The following is a 15,179-nucleotide window of genomic DNA, read 5'->3' as shown; positions in this document are numbered from 1 at the left end:
AAGTTTAAGCTGGAAGCTGCAGCAGAGGGATTTTCTGGGTCAGAGAAATAAATGTGGGAGGGCAGGACAGGTAAGACTTGGATCTCTCAGAGGACCCAAGACCAGTAAAAGTCAAAACTAGATGTGAAAAGTGACTGCAAGTACCTGGGTGTGCCTATTTTCTCTGCTAGCATCGAGTAACTCTTTAGAAATCTTCACACCTTTCTGGTCACTAGCAAAGTAAAGCTGCTCTGGGAACAGAGCTCTGGGAAAGTGTGTGTTTGCATTTATTAAGGATGTTGGGGATTAGTACTGATGTTGCAGAGCAGAATGATTTGGATGATGCAACCCCATTCCAGGAAGGCTCAACAGAGAGGTTTTCCAAGGATGGCATGAAAAGCAATTGTACTGTGTGCTGCTGTGGTCAGAGGAGATTTAGATGGTGTGGATCTCGAGGGCTGATCAACTGGACATTTGTAATGAGTCAGCCAAAGGAAATTAATTTAAATATGTTAAATGTGCATATAACGAAATTCTTTTGTTGGATATTTGGGACTATCATAATTATTACATAAATTTCAGCAGTTTCTTGAAATTATTTTGATTCATTTTATAGTGAATATATAGCATAATAGATAACATATATATATATATATATATCCAAAACCATTTACCTCTGTATTAAGACGGATTTGAATGAAAAGTTCTCTGGTTATCTCTCTATCCTCATGTACTGTCATAGCAGCAAAATTGCATTACAGAAGCTTTTCATTGTCACTTCACTTCATTTTCCCCTCAAGTTTTACAACAGCAAAACAGACTGGTCAGTATTTAGTGCTATTTTAGTATCTGTTTTGTTTCTTGGCAGGGGAAGGTAAGCCAGGAAACTGCATAGAGGATTTTTTAGAAGCAATGGAACCTTTTTGCACCTTTATTTTATCACATGTCTCAGTAGGCTGTAGTTTACTACACTCTTCCTAAGAAGGTAGTGCAGTTAATTATTTTTGCGCTTATTGGTAGTACAGTCACAGCTCTTGGCAGAGACACAGGTCTGTGTAGCACAGTGGGGTGGGACAACAGTGTGTTCCTCCCAAGTGGGCCTGTTCTGGGAGCCGAGGTCTGCTCCTTGCACCTGAAGAGACAGGAATCATTTATTTCTCTAAGAAATAGATCTCTTCCAATGTGTGTTTTCCCTGAAGTTATTTACACATGCAGCCGTTGGCTCTGAGGTCTTGCATGCTCTGTAATTTGCATGTGGTGCTGGAGTTGCGGATGGTTCATTCCTTCGATGGCCGATTCTCACGCTCTGAAAAAGCCTTCAGCTGCCAGTGCCCTTGGCTGGCTGTGGGGGCTGGAACCCAAAAGGGTTTGGGGAAAGCTGTAGGTTTTCTGCATGACACGCAGTGTGAGTGTCCGGTCCCAGCCAAAGGGGCAGGCAGCAGCCACGTGGCTTTGGGGCTGTGATGTATCATTGCACTGATCAGCAAAAGGGCAGGTCTGAACATTTAGGAACGTTCACAGCCAGCAGGCTTGTGTTCTAAAAATCTCAGCAGGCTGTGACAATGGAAGCCAACCCAGCACATGCTTCAGGTCTTTCTCTGAAGGCGTCTGCCTGAACATATTCTCTAAAGAAAGAACAATCTTGGATTACAAGCGTGCTGAGGGAAGACATCTACTGTTTTCTCAGTATGCCACTATTGATTTGGGATGTCCATCAATTTTTGTTTTCCAAAAATACATTTTCTCTGTTTTTTTTTTTTAATTATCATTTATCAGCATTTATTAGTAATAAACCTATGAAGTGCTGAGTTTGCAGTGATGATACTGTCTCTAAGACAGAAGTATGCTGAAATGTCTCATAATACATGAAAGGCTGGGAAGTGCCCAAGAGGACAAGGTGGTACCACATGTTGAGTAGCTATGGATATGGTTTAAAAACAAGAAATTATGTGGTCATCTATGGCTGGTGACAAGTCCCCCATCCCTGTGCCTTCAGTTTGGACTCAAAAGGATGAATGTAGAGATGAGGAAAAATAGATGTTTAATTTCTTCAGTAGAGAAAAAGCTAAATGGATTTTCAGTCAAGTGCTAGGTTGTGACAGCAATTAAAATGCATACTTGAAGAGGTTTTTCAGTATTTGTAGTGTATAATTTTGAATGTCAATATTCGCTGGCACCGTGTGTTATGCAGAAGCAAGGGGATATAATACGTAAAATCTTTCTTTTGGTGAGGAACAAGTGAGTTAGGATAAATGAGAGTTATGCAAGTGATTATTCCCTTACAGGAGGAAACATAGAATTAACTGTGGAACCCTAGTACTTCTAAAAACAGAACAGGAAAATAAGAACTGGTTCCTGATTTTCTGAGGGGATCTGAATCTCTTACCTTGGAGACCTGTAATGAAACAGAAGGCAGCTCAAATTAGAAGTTTCAGTGGTGAAAACTAATTATAAACAAGACTGGGAGTGGGCAGATATCTCTGACCTGTATGACCAAACCCACTCAAAGAACACATATTTAGGCCCTGATGGAAGCAAGTGCATATGCATTTGCTCAAGTCTTCCTGAAGCTAGTGAGATTGAAAGCATAGTGTGGTAGGCTTTGATAGGCTTTGAAAGAGGAGACAATGGCTGAGGCAAAACAAAAGAGCATGCCATCAAAGGATGTAAAGCAAAGTGACAGGAAAAAAGTGACAAGCTAGGAAAATGTTCTTTGTTCCCACATTCTGAATGGCTGTGAAATCAGCTTTGTACTCATTAGAGCCAATGTAAAGGAACTTGCTGTAAATGAAAATGAATGGGTTAGAGGCTGGTGTTTTGAGTTCAGATGTGTAGGTGAGTGGCAGGAAGCTCAAGGAAATGCCAAACTCTGAGACACTGTGCAGAAGGAAGAAGCAGGAGTCAGAGGTGGCCTAGAGGCAAATCTTAGAGTGAGGTTGGAGGAATCTTGAGGACCACCCCAGGTTTCAAACTTGGATAACAAACAAGATGCTATCCACTTCTTCAGCATTTGGCGTCCTTTGCTAGCCTCTAACTATGGCCAGACTTCTGTGAGAGATATTTGAGAGACAGACTGAAGTTTCTGTGTGGTTGGAGGGAATTAGGTCCAAATTAGGTCAATCTGACAGTAAAATGTAGGTAAGGTTTAGTGGAGAGAAAGCCCACAGGCAACTGGGCTTTGACTACAGCTTAGCTGTAGTGAACAAGAAGGAAGACGGAAAGAGTTATAGACACAACTGGGATTTTGGGGTTAGAGGGAGGCAGACCAGAAAAAAGAGGAAAAAAAAAGAGAGAGCAAAAAGAGCAGAGTAGTGGCTGTGGCATGGTTTAGAAGGTGATTGTGGAGGAGTGAGGTGATTGAAGGAAAGAGTAGATGAAACTTCAGGAGCAGGGAGGAAGTTGTAGATGGGAGGTAAAAGAATTAGCTTGTTTTTACTGTTTTCTCGAGGAAGAACTCAACAAGCTTGCATGCAGAAAACTATATGGATATAGAATATCATTATGTGCATTAATATGCAACAGAAATAATGTACAATAACTGCAAGGTATATTGTAACTGTTTTAGTAGATAGTTATATATTCATTATAACTAAATCATAACTATAACTGAAACCAGATATATGTGTATGTGTGTATACACACATGCTCCTGTACAAGAGTTCTGTCCTGAAGAATTGATATGAATCCTTTGCATTTTGTCTTAAATTAGAAGCTATCAAGGAATGAAAGCAAATAAGGATGTAGGATTTACAGAATCTTCTCAGGCTATCCTTAATGACTTGAGTCTTATGTAATGAAATAGTTGAAAGAATCTTTTTGTGTCTAGTGGCCACATCAGTAGCTGTGCCCTGAAGTCTGATACAGCCTCTGACAATCTGTGGGGGCTCAACAGGTGCAAACACAGTTTCCAGTGCTCAGGCCCTGGCCGGGCTACCACCACACACTTGTTCTATTCCCCTGAGCCATAGCAACCTGCTGACATTTGCTACAAGTCCACTGCTGGCCTTTGTTTTGTTCCAGTAAGTTTTGGGGACATGAGATATTGTGGCTCGTCAGCCCAGCTTGTTTTGTATGTGAAGCAGACACTGCAGGGCTGTGGAGGACCAGACCTCCTTGTATTCCCAGTCTTTTCTGGGCTGTGGAGACACCACTGCTGGGATTGAGATGGGATGGGAGATTTTCCCCTTAGCTTTTTTAACAAGAGAATTAAATAAATTACAGTGTTATTTCTTTCCTTTTTTTTGATGCTGGCAGCTGCTTACCAGATCAAGAAACTGAGTTCTTATAGGCTACAACGTGAAGATTGCATGATATTGTCTTGGTGAATGGTTTTATAATTTGTCTTAGTCATCAAAATACTTGCAGCACAGTAGGCTTAACTGCATAGTGAAAGAATGTATATTCTGCAACATTGCCATTGGCAGGACATAAACACCTGTCCTGAGTCCTTATCACAAAAGAAAAAAATAGGGAAGTTGCAAGGTAGACATTAGTTTTGTTGTCAGCAGAGACAGACATGCTAAAATTTAATAATTATAAATGCAGATGTTTTGATGTGTGAAGGTATGGCAAACCATCCTTTAATAATACCCTGATACATAGGTGCACAGATGATCAAGATGCTGATCTAGTCTGCTGACCTTCTCTATATACCATCAGAGGACCTTCCTGTACTTAAAACCCATGTCCTGTAATAAGTCTTGCACTACAACAGACCTCCTGGAAAAATACCTGAACAAAATGCTAGCTCTGCCATGTTAGAAAGTCTGGCACCAGCCTGAATCTAGTGCTCTTTTCTGTTGAAACTGGGAGCCTTGATTCTAATCTGAATTTTTCTAGTTTAATATCTGTCTTGTAGCCTTTGTGGTTGTGTATGTGTTAATATAGTGATCAGGTTAATATATGTGTTAATATTAGTGATGAGGTCATTCTGCAAGTGCCTCTCTGACCTCTCTTTGATTTTTCTCAAGTGTGGCACAGGATCCTTGGCAATTTTCAACTCTTTGCTTGGACTGTGGGCAGCAGAACTGCACATACTGTCAGTTCAGGGTTAGGCAGAGAGGCATTACAGCCTCCCAGACTCTGTGTAGACAGATACATATTGCTTTAATCATTTTGATGTTGGTACCCTCCATAGAGCTTCCCAGCCACTGTCTACTCACCATAAACTTCAAGTAATCTCCAGTCAGTGTTTCTCAGACAGTTTTCATTTTAATCAATTATTTTCCAGATGTGTGGCCTTGTATGTGGTTACTTTAGAACCTATAATCTTTATCTAGGCCATCTAGGCATGGAGAGCATCTCACTGGTATAAAGCAATCATCTTTATTTACCATGTCAACACCCATTTGTCACTGACAGGCTTCATGACTCTGTGTTTGTTTCCAGTCCCTGATACACAAAATGGTTGTAACTCTCCATTCATATGAATGTTTCCACCAGATTCAGTAATACCAGTCAGGACTAATTTGTGTATTAAAGGAGCTATTCCACTTCTTGTTTATTACTCATGTTCATAGTGTTACAGTCTACACAATTAAGGAATCTCTTCTCTTTGAGTCCCTTGGTACCTTGATTAATTTTAATCTTGACATCTTGATTTCTGGTTAAATGAGTGCTCATTTTCACTCTTGTCTTTTGTCATTAGCTTAATACCCTCCTGAATACTTTAGCCTGTCTCCTGAAAGACTTATTCCCATTCACTGTAATGACAGCCAGCCACATTGTACAGTTTCTTTTCTCTGTAGAAGATGGACCTGCACTGCTGAAAACATAGGGGCTCTGCCAGTCACCTGTTAATTTCTGGAAAAATACATAGCTTTGTAACTTGAGTCACAGCTCACAGAAATTGAATGCTCTTCAAAGTATTCATTTCATTCTTCCTTATATAATGTTCCTTGCAAGGATTCTTGGTTCTCCCTCAATTTTTCTTCACCAGCATGCTTGTGTCCTTGCAGACTGGTCTTTGTTGTGGTTCGTGGGTACATCCCATATAGCTCTGACCTCTCCTTCTAAAGCAGCTGTCAGATATTGCAACAGTTTTGGGGTTTTCAGACGCTAGTTGTGAGCATAAGGCAGACCTTGATGACCTCCATGGTCCCTTTTCAATCCTAGTACTCTATGTTCCTCTGAGAAACTCTTCTCCCATTCTCATCTGGATGGATTTTTCTTCGTTCTCCTGTTTATGGACTGCCAGGCATTTTATGTGGTCTGCATCCTGCCTTCAGCTGGCAACTGGAGTCTTATAAAGACAATATGTGGAGTGGAATAAAGTGTGGGATAGCAGCCTGTGTGGTGTATGTGTTCAGCAGAGGAAAATGAGCCAACTGAAGTGTTGCTTTTTTGTTTTTAATTACATTCTTGTTTCCTTCCCAGGCTTCTCTCTTCTGCATGCTTACATGTGTGCCTCTGGAGGCAGAATTCAATAGGTTGATGAACAGAACTGTAATGTTTAAAAATAAACCAAAATTTTGTAATGAAACATGTTCTGAAAGAGCCTAGTTGCTATAGGGATTTTTGCAAGGATGCAGTCCTTCATCTTTCATTGCTCAAAATAAAGATTTTCCTTTCTTGAGCCAAATGAGGGCTTTCTTATCCAAGCTTTGGAGCCTGTTCAATGTCATCTGGATGGACTAGCCACTACAAGACATTATTACTCATCCCACCCCTACATAAAGCAAACCCATTAAACTTCAGTGCATGTGGTTTGTATTTGGGGTTTCATTCATGAGAGCTGAAGGTGCCCAAACTACTGCAGCACGGAAGTGAAACCCTGAGAGGATTCTCCTTCAGTCACCACCAAGCCAACAAAACATTCACTTCTCAAAACCTCCCTTGAATCCAGTATAAAGGCAGCTCTTTTCCTGTTAACCAGATCTCCTGTGCTGACCCTTCTCTGCTCTGAGAAATCTGCATAAACATCTCTGCTCAGAATCAGTTTCTGCTCCTCTTGCAGTATGTGCCATTTACTTCTGGAGTATCTTTTACTCATAAACCTGATGAAAAGTCATTAGGTTACTAGTGATTTGCAATTAGAATCTAATTTTGTTGTTAACAGTTTAATGGTCCTCCACCCTCGTCTTCATGCAGTCTGTCACCCACCCTATTTAGCTGTAACCCATCCTGGTGGAGCTGCCAAGCACCACAAATGTTTTCTGACATGTTAGGTATTAGCAGTTTCTGCTCTTGTTGGAGCATCAAGGTGTTTTTTGGGGGGTTCTATATTGCTGTCTTTTTTCAGTTTTCTATTTTGGTGTGCAAAGGTTTCCTAAAATGAACACAATACTTCTTCATTAGATACACGTGTGCACACATAGGTAGTATTTGTATTTTTGGTTCTGTTTTTGGAAAAAACACAGACAGTTGTCTAACAGGAAATTGAAAACTTCTTTGGATTTACATCAAAAAGACAAACTTAGATGAGGCTTTGCCACAATTCTCTCACTCTTACAACAAAAGCAAACAAATAAACAAAACCCAGTGAAGATTCATGGACCGGTTATAATGGTGACGCATCAGTTTTAAGCAATTTTTGTTTACCTGGTGGCATCCTCCCATATTTTTTGCTGCATGTTAATACAGAGTCTGACTGCAGGAGTGTCTTGATTATCTTCTTTGGTTTTTTCACATGTTGGAATTTGCTTAGTGGAAATTTTCTCATGATAAGACATGTAGGATTGGTTTTGTAAAATTACAGGCATGACTTTGTTTTCCTGTTCTACCACAAAAGACTCTTCCCTCCAGCCCCCACTCCTCCATCTTCTCAGTTCTTCCAAAGCAAGAAACAAAGATAACTTCTGAGGGAAAGGAGGGAAAGTCAGGTACCCCAGCCTGCATGCCTCAGCACGGGCCAGTGCGGATTCTGTGTCTGGCTTTGAGCTTTTATGTCTGTTCGTTTGTTTTGATGATGTATTGTGATTGTTTTTAACCCAGCATCTGAAAGATAATTTTTGTTCAAGGCTCTAAGTTTGGCAACTTGAAAATATACTGGAAGTGGGGAAACGATTCAAATGTTCTGCTGTTTTATAAATCAGACTTGTTTGTAATGAAGCAGCAATATTAAAGTGATATTAGTGTTTGTGAAAAATAGGAACATCAGGCTACACCTGAAAAATGGCTGAAATGTTAGTTCCTCTATTTAATATCATCTCCTTTCCAATAAATGCAGCCCAGAAAGTAAAATGGCTTTAGAAAGGGAAAAATCATTTATGTTGCAATACAGTAGCCTCAGTGCTGTCATTTGGTGCCACAGAGTGTCCTAGGATAGCCTGGCCTGTGGTTGACATTCCTGAAGGACACATCTTTCCCACAAGTGCCACCTCTGTCAGCCCTGCCCAGGACCTGGGGGCCCAAGGGCTGGCTGCCCCTCTGTGGATGCTGGCATTGCAGCCTTGCTGCCCCGGAGCCATCAGTGACTGGCTCCTGCTGGAACATCTCCCAGGAGCTGCTGAAGGCTGGTTCTTGAGCAGGTAGCTGAATATTTACAGACAGTCCATATGGTGATAATTTCTGAGTGCCACCACTAACTCCACTGTCCTTGTTTGATGTTAGTGGAAGGCTGCTGTGGTCAGTGTCAGTGTAAGCAGGGGGAACAGCACCTGTGACTCTTTTTGAGCTGGTTTTCTTTCACATGGCTGGGTGGGACCACCTGACACTGTAAATTCTCTTTGTGCCTAGACACAAAATCTTGGTACTCCATGTACAAAGAGTGATGGAGCAGGCTGGAAGGTCGCATTCTTTGAAGCTGTTTGCAGGGCATATTTCTTCTACCAGAGACCCCTGCATGTCACTTTTCTCCCCTGTGTCTCTCTTCCCTCTGTGCCCTGCCTCCCTGTCCTGTCCCTGCTGTGAGTACATGTCATGTTGTGCCTTCCCCTGCCCCAGCAGTGCATGTATCTCCATCTCTTGGGGAATCAGGTGTGCCTATAGTCTTGCTGCTTCTTTTCCATGCTTGTCTGTTTCCACAGGATTTGCCATTGTCTGTGCTTCAGTAAGTCTTTAAGGTCACCCCCCTATCCCCTTATTTCTTGTTTTCCAGGCCCTTGTCTATCTTCAGGAACTTACTGCTCTTTCCACATCCATCCAATCATCCTTGCAAACATCCCTTCTTCCCTCATGCCTCCTTCCTACCCTGCATTTTTCTTTTCTTTACCTTCCTGGATGGAGTTGTGCCTGTGAAATATCTCAGGAATTGGGGAGCTGGCTGGAGGTGATGTTACTGCAGTACAGAGACACCCTACAAAGCCCCAGTCAGCTCTGGGTGCACTTTGACCCCTCCCAGTATTGCAGAGCAGCTTCTTCCTCGTGCTTTTGGTTTGCTGTTGCCATATGGAAATGGCAGATGGTGTTGATCAGGAAGTTAATCTAGAAGTGTATCCGTTTCATGCCGTATGCGAAGGATTTGTTCATTAAACTTAGAACTCTAATTTAAAGCCAATTAACGGAGTGATTTGAAGAGACTTGTTGTTTTTGAAGTTCAAAAGAGATGCTAAGTCTCTGATTTCAGCCTTTGTACATTCCAGAACCTGTATAACTATTGCAGTTTTGCCAACCCTACTGGAGGTATTTTTCTTTTTTTCCCCCCCCTTTTTTTTTTTTTTTTTTTCCCTTTTAATTTTTTGGAGTGATACAACTTTTACCATGGGCTGAAACTGTTGGGTGAAGCTTTCTCAGATTTCTCAGCAATTTTAGCCTTACCTTTGGGAGCAGGCAGGCAGAGCTTGTGTGTCTTCCTATCCTGTTTGCTGCTAGCACAGCTCCCTCCTCCCTCCCTTTGGCAGCCTGGTATTACTCAGTTCTCTGAGCATAACCCCTGAGCAGCTCTGTGCCCTTCTAGCCCTGCTTGTGGCAGCATGGGTTTGTCTCTGCTTCCTTTCATCCCAGAAGCTGGGAGGGACCCCCCCCAGAAGGTTTTTTGAGGGGAAGGGGCAGGAGTGGCCCTCAGTCAGAGAGCTACTGCGCCAGTGTACAGCTCTAATTTCCATGTGTAATCAACCCTGTAGGATTGGCCCAAGCAAACTATTCCTAAGAAATGTCAAGATGGGAAACCTTGTGTCAGGAGGGCTTCAATAGTGATTAGTTCTGAATTAATTTTTATGCCGCTTTTACCTGAGATTGATATTCTGTAAACAATTATAGGTCCTTCAGCAGCAGACAGCCTGTTTGGATAGTCCCAAGATTTACTAGTGGCATTTAGACAGAAAAAAAACTTTCTTTAGTAATTTGGAGCATTTGCTGACATAAAAGAAAATAGAGGGGTCAAGTTTTGCTGTGGTACAGAGCCTGTGACTTCACCAGGTTAACTGCTGCTACTTCTATGTAATTGAGAGCATAATTTGGCTCAACCCCTGGTAGACTGAAAAGGATCACAGCAGCCACTGTATTAAGCCAATGTTCAGAGCAGTTGGCTCACACTGAATTTCATAAGTGGATCATGTATTCAGAGGGCTTTAGCTGTATGACACAGTCCACTGCAAAAGAAGAGATGGTGGGAGTGTGTTCTTGTTTATCTTAACTAAAGCAGCACACCTGGAAAAACTGTCAGACCTGGGATTGTACCTGCACAGGGCTAATGTGGCAGAATTGATTGTCTCCCTGTGGGTGCCTGAACACAGACCTGGCAAGAGCAGGGCAAAGGCTGCTCTTGGTTATCCCAGCTCCCATCAGTCTTGCCAGGAGCCAGCAGCAATGGCAGTGGATACTGGCTGTGGTGCTGGTGTCAGCAGCCAGCACACCTCCAGCGTGTCCCCTCAGTGAGGTGACACCACCTCACTGGCATTGCTAGGGCTGTGTATGGAGAGGTCAGGTGGAGATGAACTCAGAATGAAAAGAGAAAGCCCAAAATATTCCCAAGAAGTGAGATGGCTTCTGGAAGCATGCTTTGGAAATCCCTTTCTGCCCCTTCTATGGGGCTACCAGCCTTGAAGGTGGCACTCAGGATTCGATCTGAGTCATAGTGCCTGCCCTCTGCCAGAGAGGATCACTCCCATGGTGCTGCTTAATCTTTGAGCAGAAATAGGCAAAATTGGTCATTCATTTTTCACAGAGAAATAAAAAAAAAAATGTTTTCTGCCCTGTCTGGGGGAGGAGAAGGGGGTTTCCTGATGAAAGAACAATCCTGAAGAAGGAAATAATTGCCTTTAAAAAAAAAAAAAAAAAGGGGTGTGTAGAGGGTATGACTGATGAGTATTTGTTCATTCCTAAGTTTTCCAGCAGTCCTGCTCAGGCTGATGCCCTCCAAAAGAGACAGGCATTTTCGGGCAGCGCGTTAGACCATTCCTCAAGCACTTGGCGGGAGGGATTGTTTTATTAGGGAAGTTTACGGCTTCTTGTTTTCCCTCAAAGGCAAATGTGACTTTGTTGTTTTTAATTCTGTTGGGATTTCTCCCTTTTAATACACAACACAGCTGTTAAAATAGCTAGGGTTGTCTAGGGCAAATCATATAGCACTTTCCTTGTTCAGATCTCAGATGGCTGCCTTTTTAGTGTCACTGCAGAATTATATTACAGGGCATATGAATAGTGCTGGTATTAGTGTCAAAATCAATTACCCAGCCCTCCTCTTGCAGAGAAAGCTACAAACCTTAGGAAATATCTGAGTAATCCATTCTGGTTTTCTAATTCTGAGTAATGACGGAGGGCAGAGAGTTGTGCTTGAATAAGTGCATAGGGTCTTTCTCTGTATAGTCACTCCTAAATGCATGCTCTTTACAGGAAAAAGCAGGCTCCCTGTGAAACCCTTTTTCATGCCAAATGGCTCACTGCTAAGATTAATCTGTCATTGAATTTATAAATTCTGTGTGGCACAGAGCAGCAGAAAAAGTTTAGCATCAAACAGAAAGCAAAGTATGCATTGCTTAAAAAATGAATGTTGTGCTCCTGGATAGTGTGGATTGACTGACTCCACCAATATATCTTCCTATACTGGTAATAAAAACACTTCCATAGCTTTGTGCCTCAAAGGATCTCAAAGCACTTTGCAAATAGGGCAAAGTACTATTTCCTATTTTATGGCTGTGGAAACTGGTTGCAAGAGAGGAGTTAAGCTTTTTGCCCAGGGACACTGAGGAGACTGTAGCAGGTCCATGATGGGGACCTAAATCTCCAGAGTTCCGGTGCTGTGTTCTGGTCACACATTGCACCACAGGGAAGGCTGCTGTCTACCAACTCTTGACTGCTGTGTGTGAAACCTCAGAAGGTGGGATATGAAATCAATGTTGGTGCTCCTTTGCTCACTGTTCTCTGTCCTGGTCTGTGGGAAGAGGTGCTGAGCAGAGCAGGATGTGGCAGGAAGGCTGCTTGTGTCTTCCTGGGCTGAGATGATCAGTTCTGGCTGTTGAGTGCTGTGAAAGGAAAATGACTTTTAGTTGCTGCTGACTTGGGGAAAAGCTCGGAACCTCATAGTCAGCCTGCTCTGCCCCAGGCACCTTTACAATGCAAAAATAATTATAGACTTATTACCCTAAATCCTGTGAGATTAGAGTAGTTGCATTATTTTTTTTTTTTTTCTAATCTGGTATTTGAGGATTTACCTGTTTAATACAACCACTTATTGCTAGAACTTGAATATTGTTTTAAATTCATAATTCATCTGAAAAGAGAGCATTACAGCTGCAAAGACCAGATTTTCAAATACAGGCATGACTCCTGTCACATTCCAGTTGGATAAATGACACATCTGAAAAACTGGGTCCCTACTGAGGTGTCTGTGGCAGGGATGTAGAGATTTTGCTTCAGGCATCTCTGGAAAAAAACCCATGGCTCTAATCTGCATGTTCCACAGAACAAGTCCTGTTACCACTTCCTTCCTTCCCCTCACTGGCTGCTGAGCTTTGCAGTGCCCGAGGATGCTCCCTCACCCCCGGGGCTGCCCCCAGGGTCAGGGTACCCAGAGAAGGGGGGCTGGGGTGCGAGGGCCAGCGTCTGGTTTCAAACAAAAGTGCAAAGCCTTGAAAGGAGGGACTAAGAAGAAACAGGTGGGGGGTTTGCAATAGAGCCTCTGAAGTTTATTTGCTTAACGAACAGAAGCCCAGGCTGTCAGACCTAGGTCAAATACTCCTGCAGCTCGGGTGTATTTATTTCATACGTGGCCTGTAACCCAACCTGATTCCTGGATTAAAGCACTGTAAAGTCCTGGCCCCAGGAACACATCCCATGCTTGCCATCAAGCCCAGCACATGCCGGGGCAGGACCTTGTGGGGCCACCTCAGTATTCAGCGGAGCCTTGTGCCGTCAGTAAAGCCTGTAATTGTGGGTCCTGTCGTTTCCAATGCGAGCTCTGCAGTTTACAGCTGCAGACTGTGACCACAGATCCATCACTTCGTTGTCCCATTAATGTGAGCCACGCCTGAAGGCTCCTGGGATGAGCTGCTCAGGCTGCAGCACACAGCTGCTTGGTGGGACACCACTCTCCCTGAGCCCAGGCAGTGGTGACAGTCCTCCACAGCCACCATGCACCAGGTTCCTCACAGGGTGGGAATTCCTGAAATCTTTGTGCTTTAAAGTTTTTAGGGGAGTTTACCTGTTAGTCCAATGTGTTCAGGAGTCAGTCAGTCCTCCAGAGCAAAGGGAGGGAAGTTTTGAATTGGCACAGTGGCGATAAAACAACCCGCACACGCACACACAAATGTTCTGGTTTCCCAGATATTCCCCCAATCCCATTAATTCCAGTAAGGCAAACAGCCAGTGTGCTCCAGAGTATTTCAGGAGATGAAAAATTTGCATTTGAAAATTTGCATGTGAAAAATTGCAGATCTGCATGAAAATTAGAAAGGAAAGAGGAATTAGCAGTGGGTTTTCCCAAGACCAGCCTGAGGCTGGTAGTGCCCGGTAACTGTGCTGGGTTGTGTGCAAGGAGTCAGGTGGAGACATGTGAAATCAAACAAGGTAAAATGAGGGGAACAAAGTATTTGCATTCAGAAACAAAGTATGCCTCTTCATTTAGGAGAAGCCCCATTTTTACAGTAAATATGGGATACCCATATGTTTGCTTTTAAGTCTGAATCACACAGAAAAATGCTCCAATAGTTCAGGAACTGCTGTGTTTAACCAACCTAAGTTTATTTGTACTTTGGTGTCTTCTTGTTTTGTGGATATTTCGTGGCATTTAATTCACCATTTGTAATGGGGTTAAAGCTGGGCTGATTTTCAGTTGCCATTGGTCAGGATAGAAGAACTTTCTTGGGAGAGAGAGGGATCAGTGTTTGTTAGACTTCACCAGTGAAAACTTGATGGGTTATGGCAGACCTGCTGTGGCTTATCTACAAGCATTGCTGAAAAGTTCTGATCGTGACACTGGTTCCAAAGCAGCCCACAGCATAAGCTCCCACTGTGGGATAGAAAAAAATCCCCACTTTAAATATATGTTTATCTGTATTTTATTGGAAATTTTTTGCTGAGTTTTTTCTTAGGGTGGTCTAGGTCATGTATACAATGGGTAAATCCATGTTATGTGTGCTAAATATTTGTATCTCACCTATCCTATAATCCTGGAAAGCCCTTTGGACCTCTAAACTCTACTGCGTAGTCCAGTTTTAGCTGGGGATTGTTTTTTGTTCTTGATCTTTGTAGGTTTGTGAGAATACCCAGTCCTTTACAAGGTTGTGGCCTTTGTGCCTCTTGACTGCTGGAGTAAGGAACCCAGGAATTCTTTGCTGCTTGCCATTTGCTTTTGAACTCTGCCAAACCATCTTCCGCTTCATGGAGCTGATTTTGCCTGATTTGTGAGTGGTGACCAAAATTTGGTTTTGTTTTATGTCTTGTAGGGTTCCTGAGCTGGAAGATGCCCGTCTAAGATGGAAACTTCTGCTTCAACAGCTGCTGGGAAAAAAGAAGGGAAAGGTGCTGTTCTGGAGGGGAATGGCTTTACAGAGACGGGGAAGAAACCCCCTCTAGCAGCAGCAGGAGCAGCAGTGGCACAAGGAGGTACTTTGTTTTCCACAATTCGAAAGCAGCAGGGGTGTTTTTCATTAGACTGTAAGAATTTAATAAGTATGGTGGCATCTGTCTTCCTGTGAACACGCTGAGTTTATTGGGGTTCTTGGCTGTCAGAGGAGCTGGAAACTGTGTCACTGTGTGGCATCTAAACATCACTGTAGTGTGATGGAGAACTGGGCTGGGGTGAGGGTGGTGAGGGGCGGCTGTGGGGGAGTTGGGGCATCCCATCAATGCTTGCCACCAGCTGACTGGTGCTGCACAGTGCT

General features: G+C 43.0%; 1 protein-coding gene across 3 annotated transcripts in view; it reads left to right on the top strand.

Annotated features, from left to right (window-relative positions):
* The window catches only part of GLI2 (GLI family zinc finger 2), a 186,766-nt gene that overhangs the window by 34,006 nt on the left and 137,581 nt on the right, over nucleotides 1-15,179 (top strand). For all 3 annotated transcript variants that reach the window (XM_030241758.2, XM_030241757.2, XM_030241756.2), the window contains one exon: nucleotides 14,742-14,901. In XM_030241758.2, coding sequence (XP_030097618.1) covers nucleotides 14,772-14,901 — 130 coding nt within the window. In that variant the 5' untranslated portion in view covers nucleotides 14,742-14,771. The remainder of the gene's footprint in view (nucleotides 1-14,741; nucleotides 14,902-15,179) is intronic.

The sequence above is a fragment of the Serinus canaria genome, chromosome 7 (genome assembly GCF_022539315.1).
Source record: "Serinus canaria isolate serCan28SL12 chromosome 7, serCan2020, whole genome shotgun sequence".
In the NCBI taxonomy this organism is placed as follows: domain Eukaryota; kingdom Metazoa; phylum Chordata; class Aves; order Passeriformes; family Fringillidae; genus Serinus; species Serinus canaria.
Note: the sequence above shows the minus strand (reverse complement) of the source record. Positions and strands in the feature narration are given on the sequence as shown.